This window comes from Thermobia domestica, chromosome 17, assembly GCF_964235325.1.
Source record: "Thermobia domestica chromosome 17, izTheDome1.hap1.1, whole genome shotgun sequence".
Lineage (NCBI taxonomy): Eukaryota > Metazoa > Arthropoda > Insecta > Zygentoma > Lepismatidae > Thermobia > Thermobia domestica.
Window position 1 is genome coordinate 80951408 of NC_137470.1, and position 20312 is coordinate 80971719.

At 37.2% G+C, this 20312-nt stretch overlaps 1 protein-coding gene across 2 annotated transcripts in view; it reads left to right on the top strand.

Moving 5' to 3' along the window:
- The window catches only part of LOC145673783 (adenylate cyclase type 2-like), a 1485668-nt gene that overhangs the window by 438014 nt on the left and 1027342 nt on the right, over nt 1–20312 (top strand). For both annotated transcript variants that reach the window (XM_081743538.1, XM_081743539.1), the window contains exon 4: nt 11673–12050. In XM_081743538.1, coding sequence (XP_081599664.1) covers nt 11673–12050 — 378 coding nt within the window. The remainder of the gene's footprint in view (nt 1–11672; nt 12051–20312) is intronic.

Genomic DNA, 20312 nt, shown 5'->3' on the forward strand with positions numbered 1-20312 from the left:
CGTACGGAGTCTTATTAACAAATAAACGTCATCATTCTAGATAGACATAAAGGTAGAAAACTACTTGTACAGCCACGAACATTAGAAAGTGGAGGTAGGATATATATATATATATATATATATATATATATATATATATATATATATATATATATATAAGAAATGATAGATTTTTCCAGTAGGAGAATAGTTTCACTGTATGTCTGATAGTTGGACAACCAACATGACAGCAAATGCATGCTCGAACTCATAACGTGCCATGATATTCCTCCACTTGGAGGAGAAAGTACTACTATCTGAGAGCATCACTTAGAAAAACAACCACGAGATAAATCTGCAGAAATTCCATTTACGTTAAGTTCAAAGAGATAGGCATTAATGCAAAGAAAACGAAAAAAATAATACTCATCATGCACAGACCAAAAAAGTACGGAAAGTTAAACAAAATGAGAAAACAAAGAAAGAGGGAAAGGAAAGAGCAAAAGACATGGGAATAAATTAATTTTTAACACTTAAGGACAGTCTCCGTCTTCCTCCTCTATTGTCTAGGTTTTTCTCCCTTTTAGGATAAACCTCTTTCAGCATCAAAGACGAATATCATTTATAGTGTTCAATTCCTTGAAAACAATGTAACTCAGTATAGGGTTAGATTCGAACCCAGAATTCCTAGAACGACAGTCGCACACGTTACCCACTTATCTACACAGGCTTTACCCACTTATCTATATATCAGACATTACACGCGCTGTTACCATACGTGTTAAATCAGCCTTGTCGGTGAGTTGCCCCAGTTACACTTGAAGTTTGAATTTTATTTACGGCCTTTAGGCATCTACGGCAACAGGCCCCGTGTTTTCATTAAAAGAATTTGTTCTTTAGTTTAAAATCAAGAACAAATTAATCTATTATGAATTAATTTCTTGTGTGCACCAACACATAGACAAACGCACACACATACATCGTATATATATATATATATATATATATATATATATATATATATATATATATATATATATATATATATATACGAGGGAGGATCAAATGAAAACCTTTAAAGTGCAATAAATGTTAGAATGTAACAATGAAAAGGAAATATTACCTCTTATTTTTCAACGTCGACTCCTTAACGTTCAATGCAAGTATTCCACCGTTTTGGAAGTGCATGGATACCACGGTAGAAGAATTCTTTTGATCGAGATTGTAGCCACTCGTATACCGCATTTTTCACCTCTTCATCACTATTGAAATATTTGCCGCCCATCGCTTCTTTGAGTGGTCCAAATAAATGAAAGTCACTGGGGGCAAGGTCTGGTGAATAGGATGGATAAATGAGACATTTAAATTGATTGTCATAGATAGTCTCAACGGTCAAACGGGCAGTATGAGGTGGGACCCATCTTGCTGATACCTTATTGAAATGCAGAACATTATGCGCAATACGTTGAGCTGAACCAAAGCTAATATTCATTATTGTTGCGATTTCTTTCAGGGTAAGCGGTGAGCTTGTTCCGATCGAGGAGCATCTTCGACAGATGCTACGCCACTTTTAAACTTCCTAAACCACTCGTATACTTGCTGCAGGGACAAACACGAATCACAATACTTTGCTGCCATCCCGCGATGGATTTCAATACCATTAGAAAATACCGTTAGAATACCGTTAGAAAATATATTGTCAACTTTCAAAGTAATAGCGCAACATTTGAAGTTTTCAATAAACTTTTAAGGTTTTCATTTGATCCTCCCTCGTATACATATATATATATTATCGGATTGATTAAGGATTAAATGAGTTATTTCGTAAATTTACGAAACGAGTCTTGAAGGAAGTCGTCGCAACAGTAATGACATCTCGTAGCGTTGTTACGTAACACGCAATATAAATAAAGCTTCAAAACCGGAAGTTACAAATTCTGCAATGGGTAAGTCGGTAAGATATCTTGAATGGAGCAACGCGGGTTCAACTCTCGGCTGGTTCACTTTGTTTTTTCTTTCTCACGAAATATATTTCTATATGTTTGTATTTGTCACTAATAATTGCTTGCATTTTTGTAGATTAACTTAAATTAGTGGAGGTTAAGTAAAGTCAGGATGGTAAAGATAAATATATGACGGGTTTATACTTGTGTTCACTCCAGAGATGGAGTGAGTCATTGGGTCAATTGGGTCAAGATTTGTAAGTGGGTCGCGGGTCAACAGGATGTGACTCACCGAGAAAGAGAACCCACCGTGACCCACTCTGACCGAACAACCCATTCTGACCCACGCTGATCCACTGATCTACTCTGACTCACCAACCCATTCTGCTCAGTGCATTGGTGACAGCTTCTTCTGAGCACTTGTGAGTTTGTCTACCTTTTACTTTCAAGGCCTTCCTTTTTTTCTTTTTTTTCATTTGTGTCTATTGAAGAAAGAACTTCAGGCACTCTTGCAGAACTTCAGGCAATTGATCACATTTGGAATTGCAGTAATAGCAATAGGACTTACTTCTTGACTTTTCGGGCACGTCCTGTGAGTTTAAGAGGAGCTAAGTATGGGATAAAAATTGCGAATCACCTAATGCATGAATTATTATATTAAAAATTGAATATAACGATGTGTGTGTGATCATCATGATCAAAAAAATGAAATCTTTGAGTTTTACGTCCCACGGTTATGCCGGTTAGGCTAAAGGAGACGGTGATGATGAATAATGAATGAAATGGTGGAATGAAGAAAGTGGGAGGAAACGGGAGAACCCCGAGAAAACCCACGCACACGGTGTTTGTCCACCACAAAGTTCACTTGGCGGGGGCTGGGATCGAACCCGGGACCTCAAGCACCAGAGGTGAACGCTCTACCACTGAGCCACCGCGGCCCTCATCATGATCAAATTGCAAAGTCAACTGAAATGACATTTGTAATATACATAGTTAGGCCCTAATCTCAATATCATTTTTTGAAACTATCTTATATTGGGGGAGGCATTTTCTATATATAGGGTTGAATTCTAAAAATAATCGAAAACGATCGATATTAGTTCAGAAACATATAGGAAACCAATTATTGAGAAATTAAAACTACATTTTTACGCATTTTACATCTACTGCTTTTTATTATGATAATTCATGAAACTTGTGTTTATATATAGAGCGTTCACAGCATAAGGGTATCACGTCATAAAGTTGTGAGGAAAATGGACATAAAATTCCTACTATAAGCTTAATTACGTGGGAACTTTAAATTTTTACGGGATGCTTAATTATGTGGCCAACTTTAGATTTCTCTTTAATTTGGTTTACTATACCTTGATTTGAGACTTTCAAATTTCGTCCTATTTCCACTGAAAATGTCTGTAAGTTAACAAAGAAATAATTATATATTATAATTAAATTTAAATTCATCGCAATTTGGCCCATGACAAACACTTTATCATTGTAATCGTAAAGATCAGATCCACCGGTATTGCAACAGAGCGGTGCTTGAGCGTTGAACCGTAGAAATTCAAACTCTGATTTGCAATAATTTCACGGCCTTGTTTTATTACAATTGTAAATTTTATTTAGTTTAGAAAAGAGCGTGGATCATGGGTCAGAGTTGATGACGATGGGTTTTGGTGGGTCGGAATTGGTAACAATGGTTTAGAGCGGGTCATGGTAGCTGGTGGGTCACGGTGGGTCACATGCTGTTGACCCACGACCCACTAAGAAAACTAGACCCACTTGACTCGCTGACCCACTCCCACTCTGATTAACGCTTCGGCATCTGGAGTAAACAAGTTCTGCCAGGGGACCTTTTTCCTTTCAAAATATAATTTTATATGCTCATATTTATTATTAATTACTTTCTTGCATTTTTCCTACATTGTCTTAGATTAGTTATTGTGGTTTAGAATAGATTATATAAAGTGAAATACGGTTATGTATGTTTACAGTTTCGTTTCATTCTTTTATAATACACTCCTATTTGTTCACGTAGTTCAAAAGTAGGCATACACTTCTGCATTGATCAACTATAACATTCTAGTTTATGAGTTTATTTGATTTGGCTCTTTTGAGCTTTTGAGCTTAAAACATATTAAGAACAAATAATGAAGAAATAAAGTCTACCTTATGAATAAAAAAAGAAATTATATAAAATGCAAGAAGCTGATCAGTACGGTACTTTTTACTAATTTTTGGGCCACCCTATATATTACTAATAATTTATTTCTTGAATTTATTAATAACTAGCTGAAATACCCACGTTTCGCATGGGTCAGATAAAATATCTATGTAAACAAACTGAACAACGAAACGAAAAGGTATCGGTCATTTTCTACTACTTTTACATATCCCGGTAAGCGCCCCCTAAGACCCCCTGGTTCGAAATTTAAAAGAACACTTCTCGCCCCCAGGTGATTGGACTGTATTTGGAAGTCAACGCCTCTGAAAGAATCACCATTCATCTCAGCGACCGTGAAAACTAAGGACTTGACACTAATATAAGCAATTTTGGAATATTTTTATATATTTCGGTACAACACTCCCTGGCTGACACCGACCCGCATATAGTGATAGCTGATTTTGAAAGTCATCGCTAATGGAAGTGTCACCATTGATCTCAACGACCGCGATAACTATGAATTCAACACAAATAGCGGTCAGTTTCTAATATTTTTACATGTCCTGGTAAACGCCCCCTGCCCTGAGACCCCTGGTTCAAATTAAAAAAAAAAGTTTCGGCCTTGTCTGGAGCCTGTATAAAGGTATCCGTGACGAAAATTTAGGAACTTTCGGTCAACTCGTCTGATTCCCAGTTCGCACACAGACACACAAACAAACTCGTATTTCATACATACAACAGACAGAACAACCCAGAGCATTTCTTTACATAGCCAAGCGTTCTTTCGCATAGAACGTTGCTATGTTGTTTCCACCCAGTTAAGCCTTCTACTAAGTGCCTGAGACATTAGTCTTTTATACGTAAACACGTCTCGTGAATCTGCCTCCTCTATCGAAGTAATCGGTCGCGTGTACTCCTAGTATTAGCTATTTTGTTAATGTGTTGACCTTGAATAACAAACAAATGGATTTTCATTGAACCACGAGTCGCTTTTGTGCGTGAAGTTGATATACAGTTGAAATTACCTATGCATTATTAACCCGATGTAAAATAGAAAGATTATATTGGTTTTACATGAACACCCACAAATTTGATATAGCAAGAGGCCTTCCCACAACTTTTTCCAATGCGGCATAAATTTCACGGATAACTTTTTGAATTATACTAAAGAGTTTCATTGATATGTTAGAGTTAATAATATTTATGGAACTAGACAGGTTTTCAACTTCCAAACTATGCCGTGCATAAAAGTCAGAAGACTTATAGAGTGTTTTCTACCATGTATGTGTTACAGATACCAGAGCAAAGACGGTAAGTGGTATAGAGAAGTGATTTTCTGCCATTGCTTCTGCATCCAAAGAATAGGTTCCATTTTATCCGTTAATTCCATATTCAAGTCAGAAGTAGTGGAAATTAGCTATTTCTACTGTTGCCACGAAACGAGACAGAACCCTTTGGGGCGAGACGCGAGACGACACAGACTATTTGTCTCGTCTGGTTTTCGATACGGGGCACGAGAGGAGACGAGACGTCTCATGAAATGTCTCCTCTTGTCTCGTGTCTCGCAATTGCAAACACAGTTTTTGAATTTAAAACACACACACAGCAAACGTAACGTTTTCGATTTTACTCGGATGATACATTATGATGTTAGAACATTGAAACCGTTAAGTTTGCTCTTCTTTTAAATAAAGTTAAGTGTGATAGCCATGTCAGCTTGTTTTAATTAAATTATTTCTTCATGTTTAATTTTTCGGCTCCTTCTAGTATACACTACTTGATTTCCTATAGTAATTTCAGTCCGACATTTGTAATTGAAATTTAACTTTTGGTTCCATTGCATTTTATTGTCAATACTAAAGGTGTCTTACAACACATTAAATTTTTTACTGAGGAAATGAAATTTCTTGACGTATTTGAGAATCCATTACCTGTTCTGGATTACTTTTGTATATGTCCTTAACCTTACCTTTTACCACGCATGTCCTGCACAGTAAAAACACCATGCACAGTTGATTCAACACCATGGGCGGAGCTATGGGGGCATGGAGGGCATTGCCCCCTAACTTTTTGACAAAAAATGAGTTATTCATATCAATTCCACACTCGTCTAGGAAGTATTCCACAGGTCCAAGACCGAACAAAAGGTCTGCCCCCAGAAAACAATTTCTAATTCCGCCCATGTTCAACACAATGCGGTGACCTAGCGTGACTACCACTTTTTGTGTTAAATCAACAGAACACGCTGTTAATTTCGGTAGTGGAGAAAAAGTTAGCTGCAGGGAGATTTGAACATGGATTATCAACTTAGAAATCGAGCGTCTTACCTACTTGGCTAACTCATCAGACAGAGAAAATAACACTTGAAACAGTATAGAAATAAAAAGTGTTGCTGAACACTAAACAAAAAAATACTCTCACGAATTATACCATGATTGAATTAGTTGTTCAATGGTCAACTAAGAAACGCATTTTCCTATCCCTTTCAGTACCCTGTCTATATATTTATTTTTAAGCTACTACACGACCTGCCGACGCGACGGCCAAAACATTTTCTTTCGTCACGCTTTTGTTATTGTCTCTGGAGCCAATCATAGCATTGCTCGTGATTACTAGCGTCGAATCATAATAGTAAATACGGTCGTAATTGAAATATGCCAAGTTCCATTTTGTTCTACACTTTCCCTGTCAAAAAATTCTTATAGGACTATTATCATATCTAATATAAGTGTGTTAGAACATCCTTCTAGTTTTGTTTTAAATGTGAACGTTGAGGACATGAACCTCTAATAAACTGCTTAACAGTCGCCTTTCCTTTGTTGGCCGTATTGAATTCAAACTGTTTATACAATCATACTTTGAATGGGATCTTTTTGTTCTTGGGCACAGCTCTTCATAACGTTTCATCAGAGTTCAAATTTCTCTTATAAAAATGAGGCCACCAATTCTTAAAATTGAAGATCTAACTGGTTATTAGGTGAACGAAGAAACGTCTAGTTGTACTGACTTTAAAAATCAACTCTGCGTCCTGATCTGGGGTGTACACTCTCTCTACTTCTCGTAAAACAAAATTTATTGACCAAAACTCCTAATCACAGAGTACATATGAATTTCCTCTTACTGGAAAATAGTGTAATAGTTTCAAAACTACACAATTACAAAGGGCACAACAGTGTGGTACTTATTTTGGATAGACGAAGTGTCATTAAAAGGACCTAGTGTTTTACTCCACTCGACAGTGTTTCGATTAGATAATGCAATACGAGTGAGCAAACCTCGTCGGACGATTTCTTCGCTTCGGGTGAGGTTAGATTTAGCTATCAAAATTGCACCACGGGGGTGATGTAATGATACAGGTTTCTGCACTAAAGTGTGGATTTAGGGTATGAGTAATATATTCCGTACAAAAGTCATTTAGTAAAAAAATGTCGGTTGACGGGTTTCTGAAATAAACGATTCATATACAGATAATAAAAGGATGTGAATCGTTAGCGCTGGTTAGTGCTACAATAACAACAATGTCAGTGGTGCTACGTACGGAAAGTTATTTACGAATTAAACTATCTGTTATAGCTTGACGTCAAACTGAATTCGTCACTGTTTATAATCACTTACAGGAGAACACAAAGGGTGTAAATCGTTAGTGCTACGTCAGCGCTACAAGCACAACGTTAGTGCTGCTACTTGCGATAAAATATTAATAAATCAATGTAGCGATTATGGCTAGATATCAAGCTAAAATCCCCATTTTAATTTGGTCATTGTGTTTCGTATATAACAGCATTAATGTTGTGCACTAACAAATTGAAGTAGACTCACCGCTTTTCCAAAATAACTTTCAAGAAAACAAAATGTATGCCACTTGTTATTGCTATGTTGGTACTGGCTAGTGCTACAAGTACACTGTTGGTGCTTCTAAGTGCAGGAAGTTATTAAGAAATTAATGTGGCGATTCTGGGTTGGAGACAAGCTAGAATCACCACTTTCTCAAAATAAATTGTACTAATGACTGAGACACTGTTTGCTTTCCCCACAGTTATTTTGAAAACCTTTGAATCAGGCTTGACGTCAAGCCAGATTCATCACTTTTATTTGTTATAACTTCTCGTTCATTACGGCACCAGCATTGTGCTTGTAGCACTAGCCAATACTAATGTAGGACTAATGATTGAAACTCGAATTGTTCTCGATATGTTTTAAAAAAAAATAACTTGACAATTCTAACTTGACGACAAGCCAAAATTGTTACTTTAAATAACTTTCCGTACGTAGTAGGCTTAACTTTGTGCTTGTAGCTCTAACTAGCACTATGAATTGGTATAACTGTTATTAAGATTTGAAGATACGGCGATTGACTTAATTCTTGTAGATTTGTTTGGGGGCAACAACGATATGATTTACTGACCTATGACAGTTGTAGGTACAGACATACTATAAAACAAAACAATTCAAAACTTGTAAAGCAACGTAAATGTAGTAGAATATCTTATTACTGAAATGTAGAGCTATTGTTTAATTAGAATCTATTATCATAATATTCAAACAAATATTGTTCACTCTTAACTTTCCGAATCAATGACACTACAAGGGAAATATATTTCTGTTCAATTTAATACAAATACCTAGGTAAAAGTACAGAATTTCAGTCAGTGCATAAGCGGTAGGGGATATTATGCCTAAAATTGTGCTTTATTAACTTCCCACTAGTTTATACGTAATTCTTCATAATGTAAAACTTCAAAGAAAATAAATTGGAGTACACTCAGATGAAGTCCAAATTCGTTCAATGAGTCAACTAAGCCGTTTGTACGACATGGCAGGGGGCCAGGTTCACGCATTTCCCACTTTATTATTATTTTTTTAATTTCTCATATGCTAGAATCGTTCAAACAAAACTCATTGCAACTCAATTTGGTGCAAATCAATAACTTTCACGCTATATATAGAAATCATGAGTATAGCATATTTTAACACCTAGTATCAGAGCTAGTTTAAACTGTGCATCTACTTTGCTCTTTTAATTTCTCATAGCATAAGATGAAACAAACCGAACTAATTACAGGACAATCTGCTACAAAATAAAGTTTTCCAAATGAGCCAATTAGACCGTTTATACGACGTGATGGGGGCAAATTCACGGAGCCTCAAATTTTGTTTTCTTAATTTCCATAATCCAGTATTGTTCAAATAAAAGTAATTGCGATTCAAGCCAGTATAAAAAAGTACTTTCATATGATATATAGAAGTAACGTGTATCAGGTGCATTAACACCTGATTTAAAGGTATTCTTGAACTCAGCCCCCCAGTTTGTTCTGTTAACTTCTAATAATCAAAGGGGTACAAACGAATCAAATTACGGTACAATCCGGTACAAACAAAAGCCTTTCAAATGAGCCAATTAAATCAACCGTACGATATGGTAGGGGCTGCGTAAACTTGGCCCCCAATTCATTTTCTTAATTACGCATACTACAGTACAGAAGAAGGAAGTGAAGGAAGGGCATATATAAAAAAAATCAATTTATAATATACAAGACTGAAAGTGACTATATTTGTAACTTATTAACTCTTGAACTATCCGTGAGATCTCAATCAAATTTTCAAAATACGTGAGGTGCGGATCTTGAAACATTTCTTTAATTTTACTTTAACGGTAGATCCTAGGGGCGGGGGAGGGGTGGAGACGTCTAAATAAAAAACAATGAAACCTAATAACTTTTGAAATACCCGACCGATGTCAATCAAATTTACAATATGCATGAGTTTAGAAACAGGAATTACTTTAGGCTGTTCACTTGGACGATGCAACGTAGGGGTGGGAGAGGGGGAGAGAAATAAAAAATAATTAAAAATGACTGATATTAGTGTTAAATCCACAGTTTTGTGGGTCGATGAGAAAAACAGTGACACTGCTGATGCTGCTTTAATCCAAGTTCAACCCTGATGGTTTCGGAGGAGGAAGGTATAATATAGTGGAAGGGGTAAACATTTAAGAATGATCAAAAATGCCTAATATTAGTGTCGAATCCATAGATTTAGAAGTAGCTGAGATTAACAAGAACAATTGTGACACAGCACGGACAGGGGGATCTATATATAATAATGATCGAAATTTAGCAATATTTGAATTTTCGTGATCATCCAGATGAACAGTGACATTCCCAATCCGGTTTAATTTCAAATTGAACCTCGCAACTTGGGGGAGGGGGAGGAGAAGATATTATAAAATGATCGAAAATGACCGATATTAGTGTTGAATCCATATTGTTTTGGGGTGGCTGAAATGACCGGTGAAACTTCCGATACCATGGAAGAGGAGGAATACATATATATATATATATATATATATATATATATATATATATATATATATATATATATATATATATATATATATATATAAAGATGATCAAAGGTGGCCGATATTACTGTCTGATTCGTAGATTTTAGTGTCGCTGGGATGAAGAGTGACAATTCCGATCCCTTTTAAGACGAAATTGAGCCCCGAAACTGGGAATAGTGGAAGATAATAAAATGATCGAAAATGACCGATATTAGTGTGTAATCCGTAGTTTTCGGGATCGTTCAAATGAACAGTGACATTTTCGATCCGGTGTAAATCCAAAATCAGCCCCGTCACTTGTTAAGGATGAAAAAGAGATATATAAAAATGATCGAAAATGGCCATTATCAGTGTTTAATTTATAGTTTTCTGGGTCGCTGAGATGAACAGTGAAACTTTCGATGCCATGGCCTACAAGTGGGGAGGGGGAAATATATATGTACGTGTCCAAATGGTCAAAAATGACCGATATTAGTGTTGAATTTATAGTTCTTGCGGTCGCCGAGATGAACAGTGACACTAAGTGAATTATGGGGGGAAATAGTTATTTCAGCAGTACTAGGACACGAATAACACTTAATTTACAACTAAGAGATTGTTGGTACACCGTAACGTTCCCAAACATTAACAAAAACTGTGTAAACATGCCTGCTGCAATAAACAATAAAAAATTAATGGCAATAAAATACATGAGATACAAAGATGTGCATTTAAATTATTTACTTCAACCCAGCTAAGTGCGTCATATATGCTAGTTACGGTATAAATCGGTTCAAACGAAGTACTTGATATAGGTATGTGAAAATCGTTTGTACCGCGAAATGGGGCAGTCAGGTTCAGTAAGGCGTGCACGCCCTGGCACAGTAGCCTATTTATCCATTCCAAAACATCTTTGATTTTGCCCAACTTCACTCACTTTTTCCTCACTCACTCAACGTTTTCCTCACTCCAGAGGATACTTGAACGCATTATTAGTCACTTGGGACACTAGGAAACAAGCTTGCTTCTCCACAGGGAGACTTTAGTTTTTTGTCTGGTGACCTTATAATTCTTACGAAGTGAGGATAAGGATACATTTACTAGCAGTAATAACAGGTACATACATCAAGACATTATTAATAAGTGTATCTCAGTTTTATTTCTAATAACTTATAGATATTTAAGCAGTTATTAGTTTTAACTGAAAGTTGTTAACATTTAATATGTGTCATGCAAATTATTCTTCTTTTTATTTTGGTTACAGAAGGATCTGAAAGCTGTCATCCCAGATATTTTCGCATACTCTCTTATGATCGTCATTTGTTGGCCACTACTAGTGCTTGCATGCAGTGAGAAGTTGTTAAGAGACTTTCCAAGTATTCAAGTGATACTCTCATGTATGGTAGTTTTAGGATTAATTAGTGTGGATGTTGGAATTCCAATATATTATTACGCAAAGGAAGATTGTGATGAACGTTTACGTCCGTTCTATATCATATATAACCTATTCGCATGCTACGTCTTCTTGCCATTTACAAAAAAGTACCAAGCAGTTATACTTGGAATAACCACCAGTATATGCGAGATGGTAACACTTGGCTTTATAACTTATAGCAAAAGGGACGTCGACGGAAAAATTAGGGTAAGTACACTATTTGTTTCAATGTATATCTTTATATAGATACATATTCTAAATCTCAGCATAAGGTTCTATATATTGTAAAGTTTTACACGTGCTGGCTGTAAACAACTTCGGACGACAATCACTTCGTCAACTATCGTCAAGTAACTAGGATGAAAGGGTCACAATCCTGCAGAAGGCAACAATCTTCACCGATCATTTCCACAATCTAGAAAGTCTTGCTCTAACTTTTATTCTACTCTCTAGGATGTTCTAACTTAAACAAAGAATTTTATATAGTATTTGCGTTGACGTCCATCCGATATCATTAGGATTTTCCTACGGGACGCTAGTTTTAAAAACAACAGGACTTTTTCACACTCGTGTGTTACTACAAGTATCGCACATCATTGTCTTAGTGTAATACAGTGTATTGTAATATAAAATAGTGCTATAAAAACTGTATTATATAGATCCATAGATTCAGCTTGTCTAGAGACATTCCTGCATTTTTATAGAAGAGGGCAAATTAATTAATTTGCTTGGCTGATATTTATGCCGATAACTCGTTCAGACAAGAATACATATTTAGACAGATTCAAGCTCCCTTTTACCCATTTACATACTCCATGTAAGTAATATTCTGGTCACATTACAGATGATCGTGAACGTTTATTATGTTATTCGGTCATTTAGCAATACTCCAATTGTGGTCACCAGAAAAGGAAAAGGAAATTTTATTAATGTACTTGCAGGATGTAGCTCTTCATTTAATATTGCAATTGCAAAGTAAAAAAACAATTTAACAACCCTACTTCGGAGGAACTGAAGCAAAAACTACATCACATATTTTCTGAGAAAATTAAGGGCAATTCATCAACTCATCCCAGAGGCCACGAAGGAGGAGAAAATTCAAATCCTGTCATTATGATTACAGAGAGTACAGAAACTTTTCAGACAGTACAGAAGCAACAGGAATGTCTGAATTCTCTGGACGCGGCCCACAACCTAATGATGGAGAGAGCCTAAGTTAAATTATCGCAAGTAATTCATTCCTTTTACAGACAACCTCATCGACCTTCAGTATTTGCTTTAAGGGAACTTAGTAACTCTACGGCCTCTAATTCTTCAATAGTAACCTACAGGCACCGTAGTCAACCTCGCGAGCCACTCAAGAACACTCATGAAGGGCGATGAAGCATCATTCGATATTATTATACGTTTAAACTCAATGAAATAATAAAAAGAGTAAAAACAACCAAGTCCCCACAGACGAAAGCGAAGCAAATGAAAATTTGTATGCTTTTGCTCAAATACATTATTCAGATACATCACCAACAATTGTTGTAAAGTTTGCAAGGAAACAAATCTAGGATAACTTATATAACTACAGGTTCAAAAGAAAAAAAAAAAAAAAATGTTCTACACTAAGAAATACTTTTTTTTCTGAGCTGCTAGATGTTTCCGTTTAGAAGACGACTTAATTTACCGTACGCAAAACCATCCAGAATTAAGAATATTCCATCTCTAAATATGTATACCAAGAAGATAAGCAGGTCAATAGTATGATTTAATTAACAAATATCTGACATCTCCTGACTTTAGGTTTAGTAAAACAGACAACACTGCTGTAAACAAATACTATATGCCATATACGAAGTCATACAAAGCTTTCAAAATCGAAAGGTGTGAAGAGTTTCAGCTACTCAAAAAGCTACCGAAAAAGCCACATGCAAAATTGTTACACCCACCAGCATATCTTATAGCCGAACGATGTATCCTTGACTCCCTAGGGCCATTTCCGAAAGAAGAAACAAAGGCGAAATGTGGTTTACTGGCTACAGAAACGAACATTTGATACCTAGGGAAGAAACCTGTTAATAGCTGCACGGCAGATATCATTGAACAATTTTTACTTGAATATATTATATTACGCTTCGGAGCTCTCCGTTACCTACATTTGCACCAACATTCCAGTATTCCATTTCAGAAATATCTTGCGCCTTGTCCCTATCGCCCTGCTTCTGCCAGCATTGTCTCTGACTTCCTCCAAACTCTTTGAGACCACTTGCTGTTGTGCCTTTCCATTATTCGCAATGAAGTGTCACACGTCGTTTTGCCACCATTCACGACAACTTGTAACTCGTAAATGACGCCGCATTTACAAAAATGTCAGATATTTTTTATTTTCATGTGTAGATTCTTCTCCTAAGCATTGAAAGATTTTTGAATCATCCATATATATTCATATTACCACCGAATATATTATATCATATAATTATTAACATACAGATGGTGATCAGAAAAATGGAAACACATGAACGAAATTGCAACATACCAGATTAATATGGTGTCGGGCCACCTTTCGCCTTCAGAACAGCCTTGATGCGACGTGGGATGGAGGCATAGAGGTCATGAATGGTAGCAAGTGGAATTTTACACCATTCCTCGTGCAGGGCATCGGCCAGTTCTGTGAGAGAGGACGGAGGTGGAAATCGTCGCCGGAGTCGTGTTTACAAGACGGACCACAGATGTTCAATTATGTTGAGATCTGGGGATTGGGCGGGCCAGGGGAGGTGTTGAACTTCACCCCGATGTTCCTCGAACCACGCTGCAACAACGCCAGCTATGTGAATGGGTGCATTATCATCCTGGAAGATGGCGACATTGTCCGGGAACAACATCCGGACCATAGAATGCAAGTGGTCTCCTAAAATTGCGACATAATCGTTGGCAGTGATTCGTCCGCTAAGTGTGACAACAGGACCCAATGAAAACCATGATATGGCGGCCCACAGCATCACCGAGCCACCGCCATGTTTCACAGTTGAGCGGAGACACTGCAGATCATAAGCTTCTTTGGGCGTTCTCCACACATAAACACGGCCCGTGGTTGGGAATATGGTGAAGGATGACTCATCCGACCATATCACACGTTTCCAGTCCCCAACGGTCCAAGTTGCATGATCGCGGCACCATTTTCGGCGTGCGAAAGCGTTATGGTCTCTGATGAGCGGTTTGGCTCGTGCAACACGACTCCGTAAGTTCATGTCATGTAATTCGCAGTGGACTGTGATTGTCGAAACAGTGTTGGGGAGGTGCTGATTGAGTTCCTCCGCAGTGGCACGACGGTTCTGCGTGACAATGCGCTTTAATACCCGGCGTGACCTGTCACTCATGATTTTCTTCCGCCCACTGTTCCGCTTCCCCGATGTGGTTTTCCCGTGTGTTGTGTAGGCCGTAATCACCTTCGACACTGTCCCACGCGACACACCTAACACAGTAGCCACTGCCGTCACACTCACTCCACATAACCGCGCACCAACAATTTGCCCTCTTTGAAAATCTGAGAGGTCTCCCATTTTACACTACCTCCGTCTGCTGCAGCCACTGGACACTGCTGTTCCACTGCGCCTGACGTAGTATGGAGACCGACCTAACACACCACTACCAGCGGTCCGGCGCTGCGGGCGCCACGACACCACTGCCAAGCCATACATCTGACGTGTTGCCAACTACAGGTGTTTCCACTTTTCTGATCACCATCTGTATATAATTATACATAATGGTAATATTAAATTGCAAATCTGATACTTGTTAACTTTAGATCTGATATTAGAATTGATTAATTTTGATATGTATATTTAATCAGGTATAATGCTTGTATATTTTCTTAGATTATTCTTTTTATTAATGCTATTCAGTTTCCACTCAACTTTTTTCTGTATTTAGCTAGTTACTCCATTACTCAAGGAACGAAGAGCCTGTTTGGGAGATAAGAAATGGAATTCTCCGATTATTTTGTCCGTGGATTTTGCCCGCTTTTCCTACTTACCTTTGATTTTGGAGCTTTCGAGAAGCTTCCATGTTTTCATATATACAGGTTCACCTATCAGTATTTTTTCCTCTCTTTATGTGAAGCCGAGGCAATAGTATACAAGAGTAGCCACTGGGCTATCAACTATGCAAACAGTATGAGCGGGTATCCAGCCACTGACAAGAACATTCAGAGCTCTCCTTGTGCCACATATTCAAACTAACTATTTCTTGTATCCAACATTAAGGAGGTGATGTAGCTCCTCCAATATCCAAGGCCTTTCTCGAAAAAACTAAGGACAATACTTCAACTGTTTATCGCTGGTTCAGATGCTACCACCCGAGTTGCGACGCTAGTGAGTGCCGTGGAAGACCTCCTTGATGGTACGACTAGAATGTTGGAATCTCGATGGAATAGGAAAACAGAACATCGAAGCCCAAGACCTCTTGAAAAGAGAAACTATAGATATGAACTTTCTGAAACCTATCCAGAACTCCAAAGTCCGCAATCACACAGTGTACCGCAATTACATGCTGGACTCGAAGGTAGGAACAATGATCTTAATCATAAAACCAAATAGCTCATGATCAACTCATATTACCGAACACACATTCCACAGGGCCCACACAAGTAACTGCGATTTTCCCCTGAGTCTCATAGCAGTGTAGAAAACCCTGGATACACTACTTTGTCCTCTAGACCTCCATTTCTATCGAATGATAGGACATTACATTTTAGTGGGAGGATACCTCAATTGCGAGCATAAAACTTGGAAATCTGGTTCTCCAACCACAATGAAAGACGACTCCATCAAGCGCCCAGACAAGTGACGTTCATATTTGCTTTACCGGAACCCATGCACTTTCCAAGAAACGCATTACATAGGATGTGCTAGACATCGTAGTAACCTCGAATCTCACCATCTAAATGGGTCACATGTAGTCACATTACCGTATTCCAACGACATCCCAGTGCTATTCATTATGCCTCCCCGGACACATGTCCCAGTAGCTCGAATCCAAATCTTCGACAAAATAAACTGGGATACATACAAACAACTCCTAACAGACATAGTTGGCTCGCGTCTGCCACTGAACATTCCAACAGTCGTAGACACTACAAAGCTTCCGTAGCAGTATCGGTGAAGTCTGCACACAGACTTCAACCACTACACATCATCGTCATACAGCACAAGATCGAACCGATCCACGACCACCTTCCAGATCCACCTCAAACGTTCGGTGTGATGGAAGTGGCAGGCCAACCGCCACCCTCTTACTGGACCCTCTATAATATTTCACTCCTATACATAAAAAAAGTCTACCGAGACAAGCTGTACAAGAATGGAATGAAAGGCTACAAGAAATGGAAACAGGCTTCAATTACTTCTTGCACCTCCCCAAGACTCGCCAGAAGCAGTACATCTCCCAGAAATCAACGTCTTCGGAGTCTGTAAGGCTTCACCCACGAGCCGGCGGAATAACAAAACTTGTTCGCTCAACAGTTGGATATCATCTTCCAGAAGACCCAAATTCAGCCACATGGAATTATCCAAAGAGAGTTCAGCAAAGTGTACATGATATTCTGACCCCAGAAACATGTCCGGCTGGAACAGTGTGTACGCCACGTGACATCCAGAATGGCACCCAATCACTTTACGCTCACCACGCGGCTGGCCGAAATGTAATTTCGATGCATGTATTCATTAATTCATTTTTGAAAGTTGAGGTCTTGCTGTGTCATCTGACGCCATGCTACGCAGGAGCCACTTCAATCTTGGCTCGAAAAAAGTGATACTTTTACTGAGACCAGGGAAAAGCCTAGAAGGGCGCAAAAACTACACACACTTCAGTCTCCTATCCCGTGTGAACAAGATCGTGGAAAGAATTATGGAGTGGTGACTGTTGCAACACATCCAGGACATACAGTAAATGTACTCTCACAGCATCAATTCAGGTTCTACCCTTGACAAGTAGGAAACTACAACTCGCACCTGTTGTCGACCGAATATATATATATATATATATATATATATATATATATATATATATATATATATATATATATATATATTTGATTAGGCTTTATCATATTATATAGTTTAGTAAAAGGCTTATTCTCTTTCACAGAACATGAATACATTGATAAACTCTTAAATTTCGAGGAAAATACATTCGTCAGACAAATAAACTTGCGAAAAGTTACAAAATAACATTTGAGGAAAGTACTCAACTGCTCGAATATATATTTTTATGTTTGATTGGTAGTGACTGTCTCCTTCCGTGGCTGAAGATTATAAATAGAAATGTAGCAAATTAGTGTCTATTATCATGTAATAAGTTACTGAACTATCTGAGAGTTTCGTATATGCTTCGTAAATTTCGATGGTTAACATTGATATTTTACTTGGATAGAAAAGGTCAAACTATTGAAATTTGTGATATTTTTTATCTCATCTAAAAGGCATACTTCATTACATGACCATATGGATATATATATAAAGAAAATGGTCCCTTGATGAATCCTCTCTTAAAATTTCACAGGGATCCAACCTCAAATTATGAAATTATTATTATTATTATTATTATTATTATTATTATTATTATTATTATTATTATTATTATTATTATTATTAATAATAATAATAATAATAATAACTGATATTTCTAAAACTCATGTAGATTTCGTTGGTTCCTCTTGTGGACAAAACGCAATATTTTTGTAAGCTGTTCTATTACTGTTCTGAACCGACTGATATGAAACAACAATTTTACACTGGGGATTGTAGATGTAACTCCTTGTTTCAAATGATTACTGGAACGAAAACTACGTTGAAATCCCATTGGTTGGTTTCTATTTACATGTGGAATCTTAAGATTTGTAGTCATGACTCATAGTTTAAGAACATATGTTAAAGTCGAATACAGAAAACAATGTATTTGTTTATCCAACAGTTGAAACCCGGATAAAGTTTGACGTGTACCCTACAACTCATTGTTATTGTTGCAATCTGATTGATTGTTCACTTTTAAATCTCTGCTTAAGTTTTCTCGCAAGTTTACGAAAAGTTTCGTTTAATTATTTTTTGATCATGCTTTGAACATTTTAGTTTTTTTTTAATTCTCTTACTTTAAACATTTGAATGAGCACAAACAATAGTAACAATTTGGCAATTACGAAAGTCCTTGTTTCTAATATTCAGTTTTAAACAAGAGTAACGTGTCCATATTGTTGTATACTATAACGTTGTGTACAGTCTGTCAGGAAAGTAAATTTAAACCTGTTTTTTTCAGTCTGGCATTCCTGCAATCCATCCAGGAGAGTACGAGAATTAAATCAATCAAATCTTTACTCAGGAGCAAGAAGAGAAGTCTAATCTGAATAAGACATTGCAGAGGGACACAAGCTGTGAATACGAATACTGCATAGCGTAAATAATGGGCGACACCGAAAGAGAAAGCCAGAAACAGCTGCTAAACGGAAAAAAATAGCAAAATTGTCGAAGTGGGAACATAAAACACAAATACAAAAAGTACGCCGACAATTAACATTTACCAAGCCATGATCTTGGTGTAGTGGTTAAGGTGCTGGCTTACAAATTCAAAAGACGAGAGCTCGAATCCCCGCAGGGACATTTTTTAAATTTTTTGTTCATAATACATACAGCTCATGAGAGATGGTAAAATAGGTCGTGTTTAGTCTTTCGTAGCAATTATTATTGGTAATGTTTAGTGCTGATAATACTTTTTGTCTTTGCTTATTGCAATTATTCTTGTCTTCATCTCGAGAGAGAAAAATATCCTAACAAATGCCACCAAACTTTCTATTATTTTGAATGTAAACGCCATTTGCAATTAGTAAAGAATAGAAATTGAACGTTCCTACGTAGCTACGAAAAGTAAAAAGAAAAAAAAACATGGAAGTGGAGGGGTTCGAAACCCATGCTCATGGATATTAAAAATACAATCACTATATGCCTTAAACCTCTCGACCACGCTTCTACGTTAACTACTAAGAGGCTTGTCTTTTGGTTAAGCTGGTCAATACGTTTTGCAAAGAGGCCGGTTTAGCTCTGACGCAGAACAAGTGAGACAAGGGAGAAGGGTGCTAGGCACTTTCTCTCTCTGTTTGTGTGTGTGTGTGTATCTATCTATCTGTATATATAAAACACTATTTGTGAATGCTATAACCACCGTAATTTTCAGCGGATTGAGACCAAACTTGGCACAAACATTAATTTTTGAAATATCTTGAACGAGTTCGTTAGCCAGAACAATCAGATGAAAATGTTCAAAATGGCTGTAATTCAAACTCTTTAAAAGTTCCAAGAGAAATAAATTTCGCCCATAAATCGGTAGTCACAATGTTTGAGTGACTTTTCTCTTCTACTGAAGTATTTGTGTGCAGGGACTTATCCTCTTTTATTGTAATATTAGACCCGATTAATCACCTAAAGAAGGTTCACG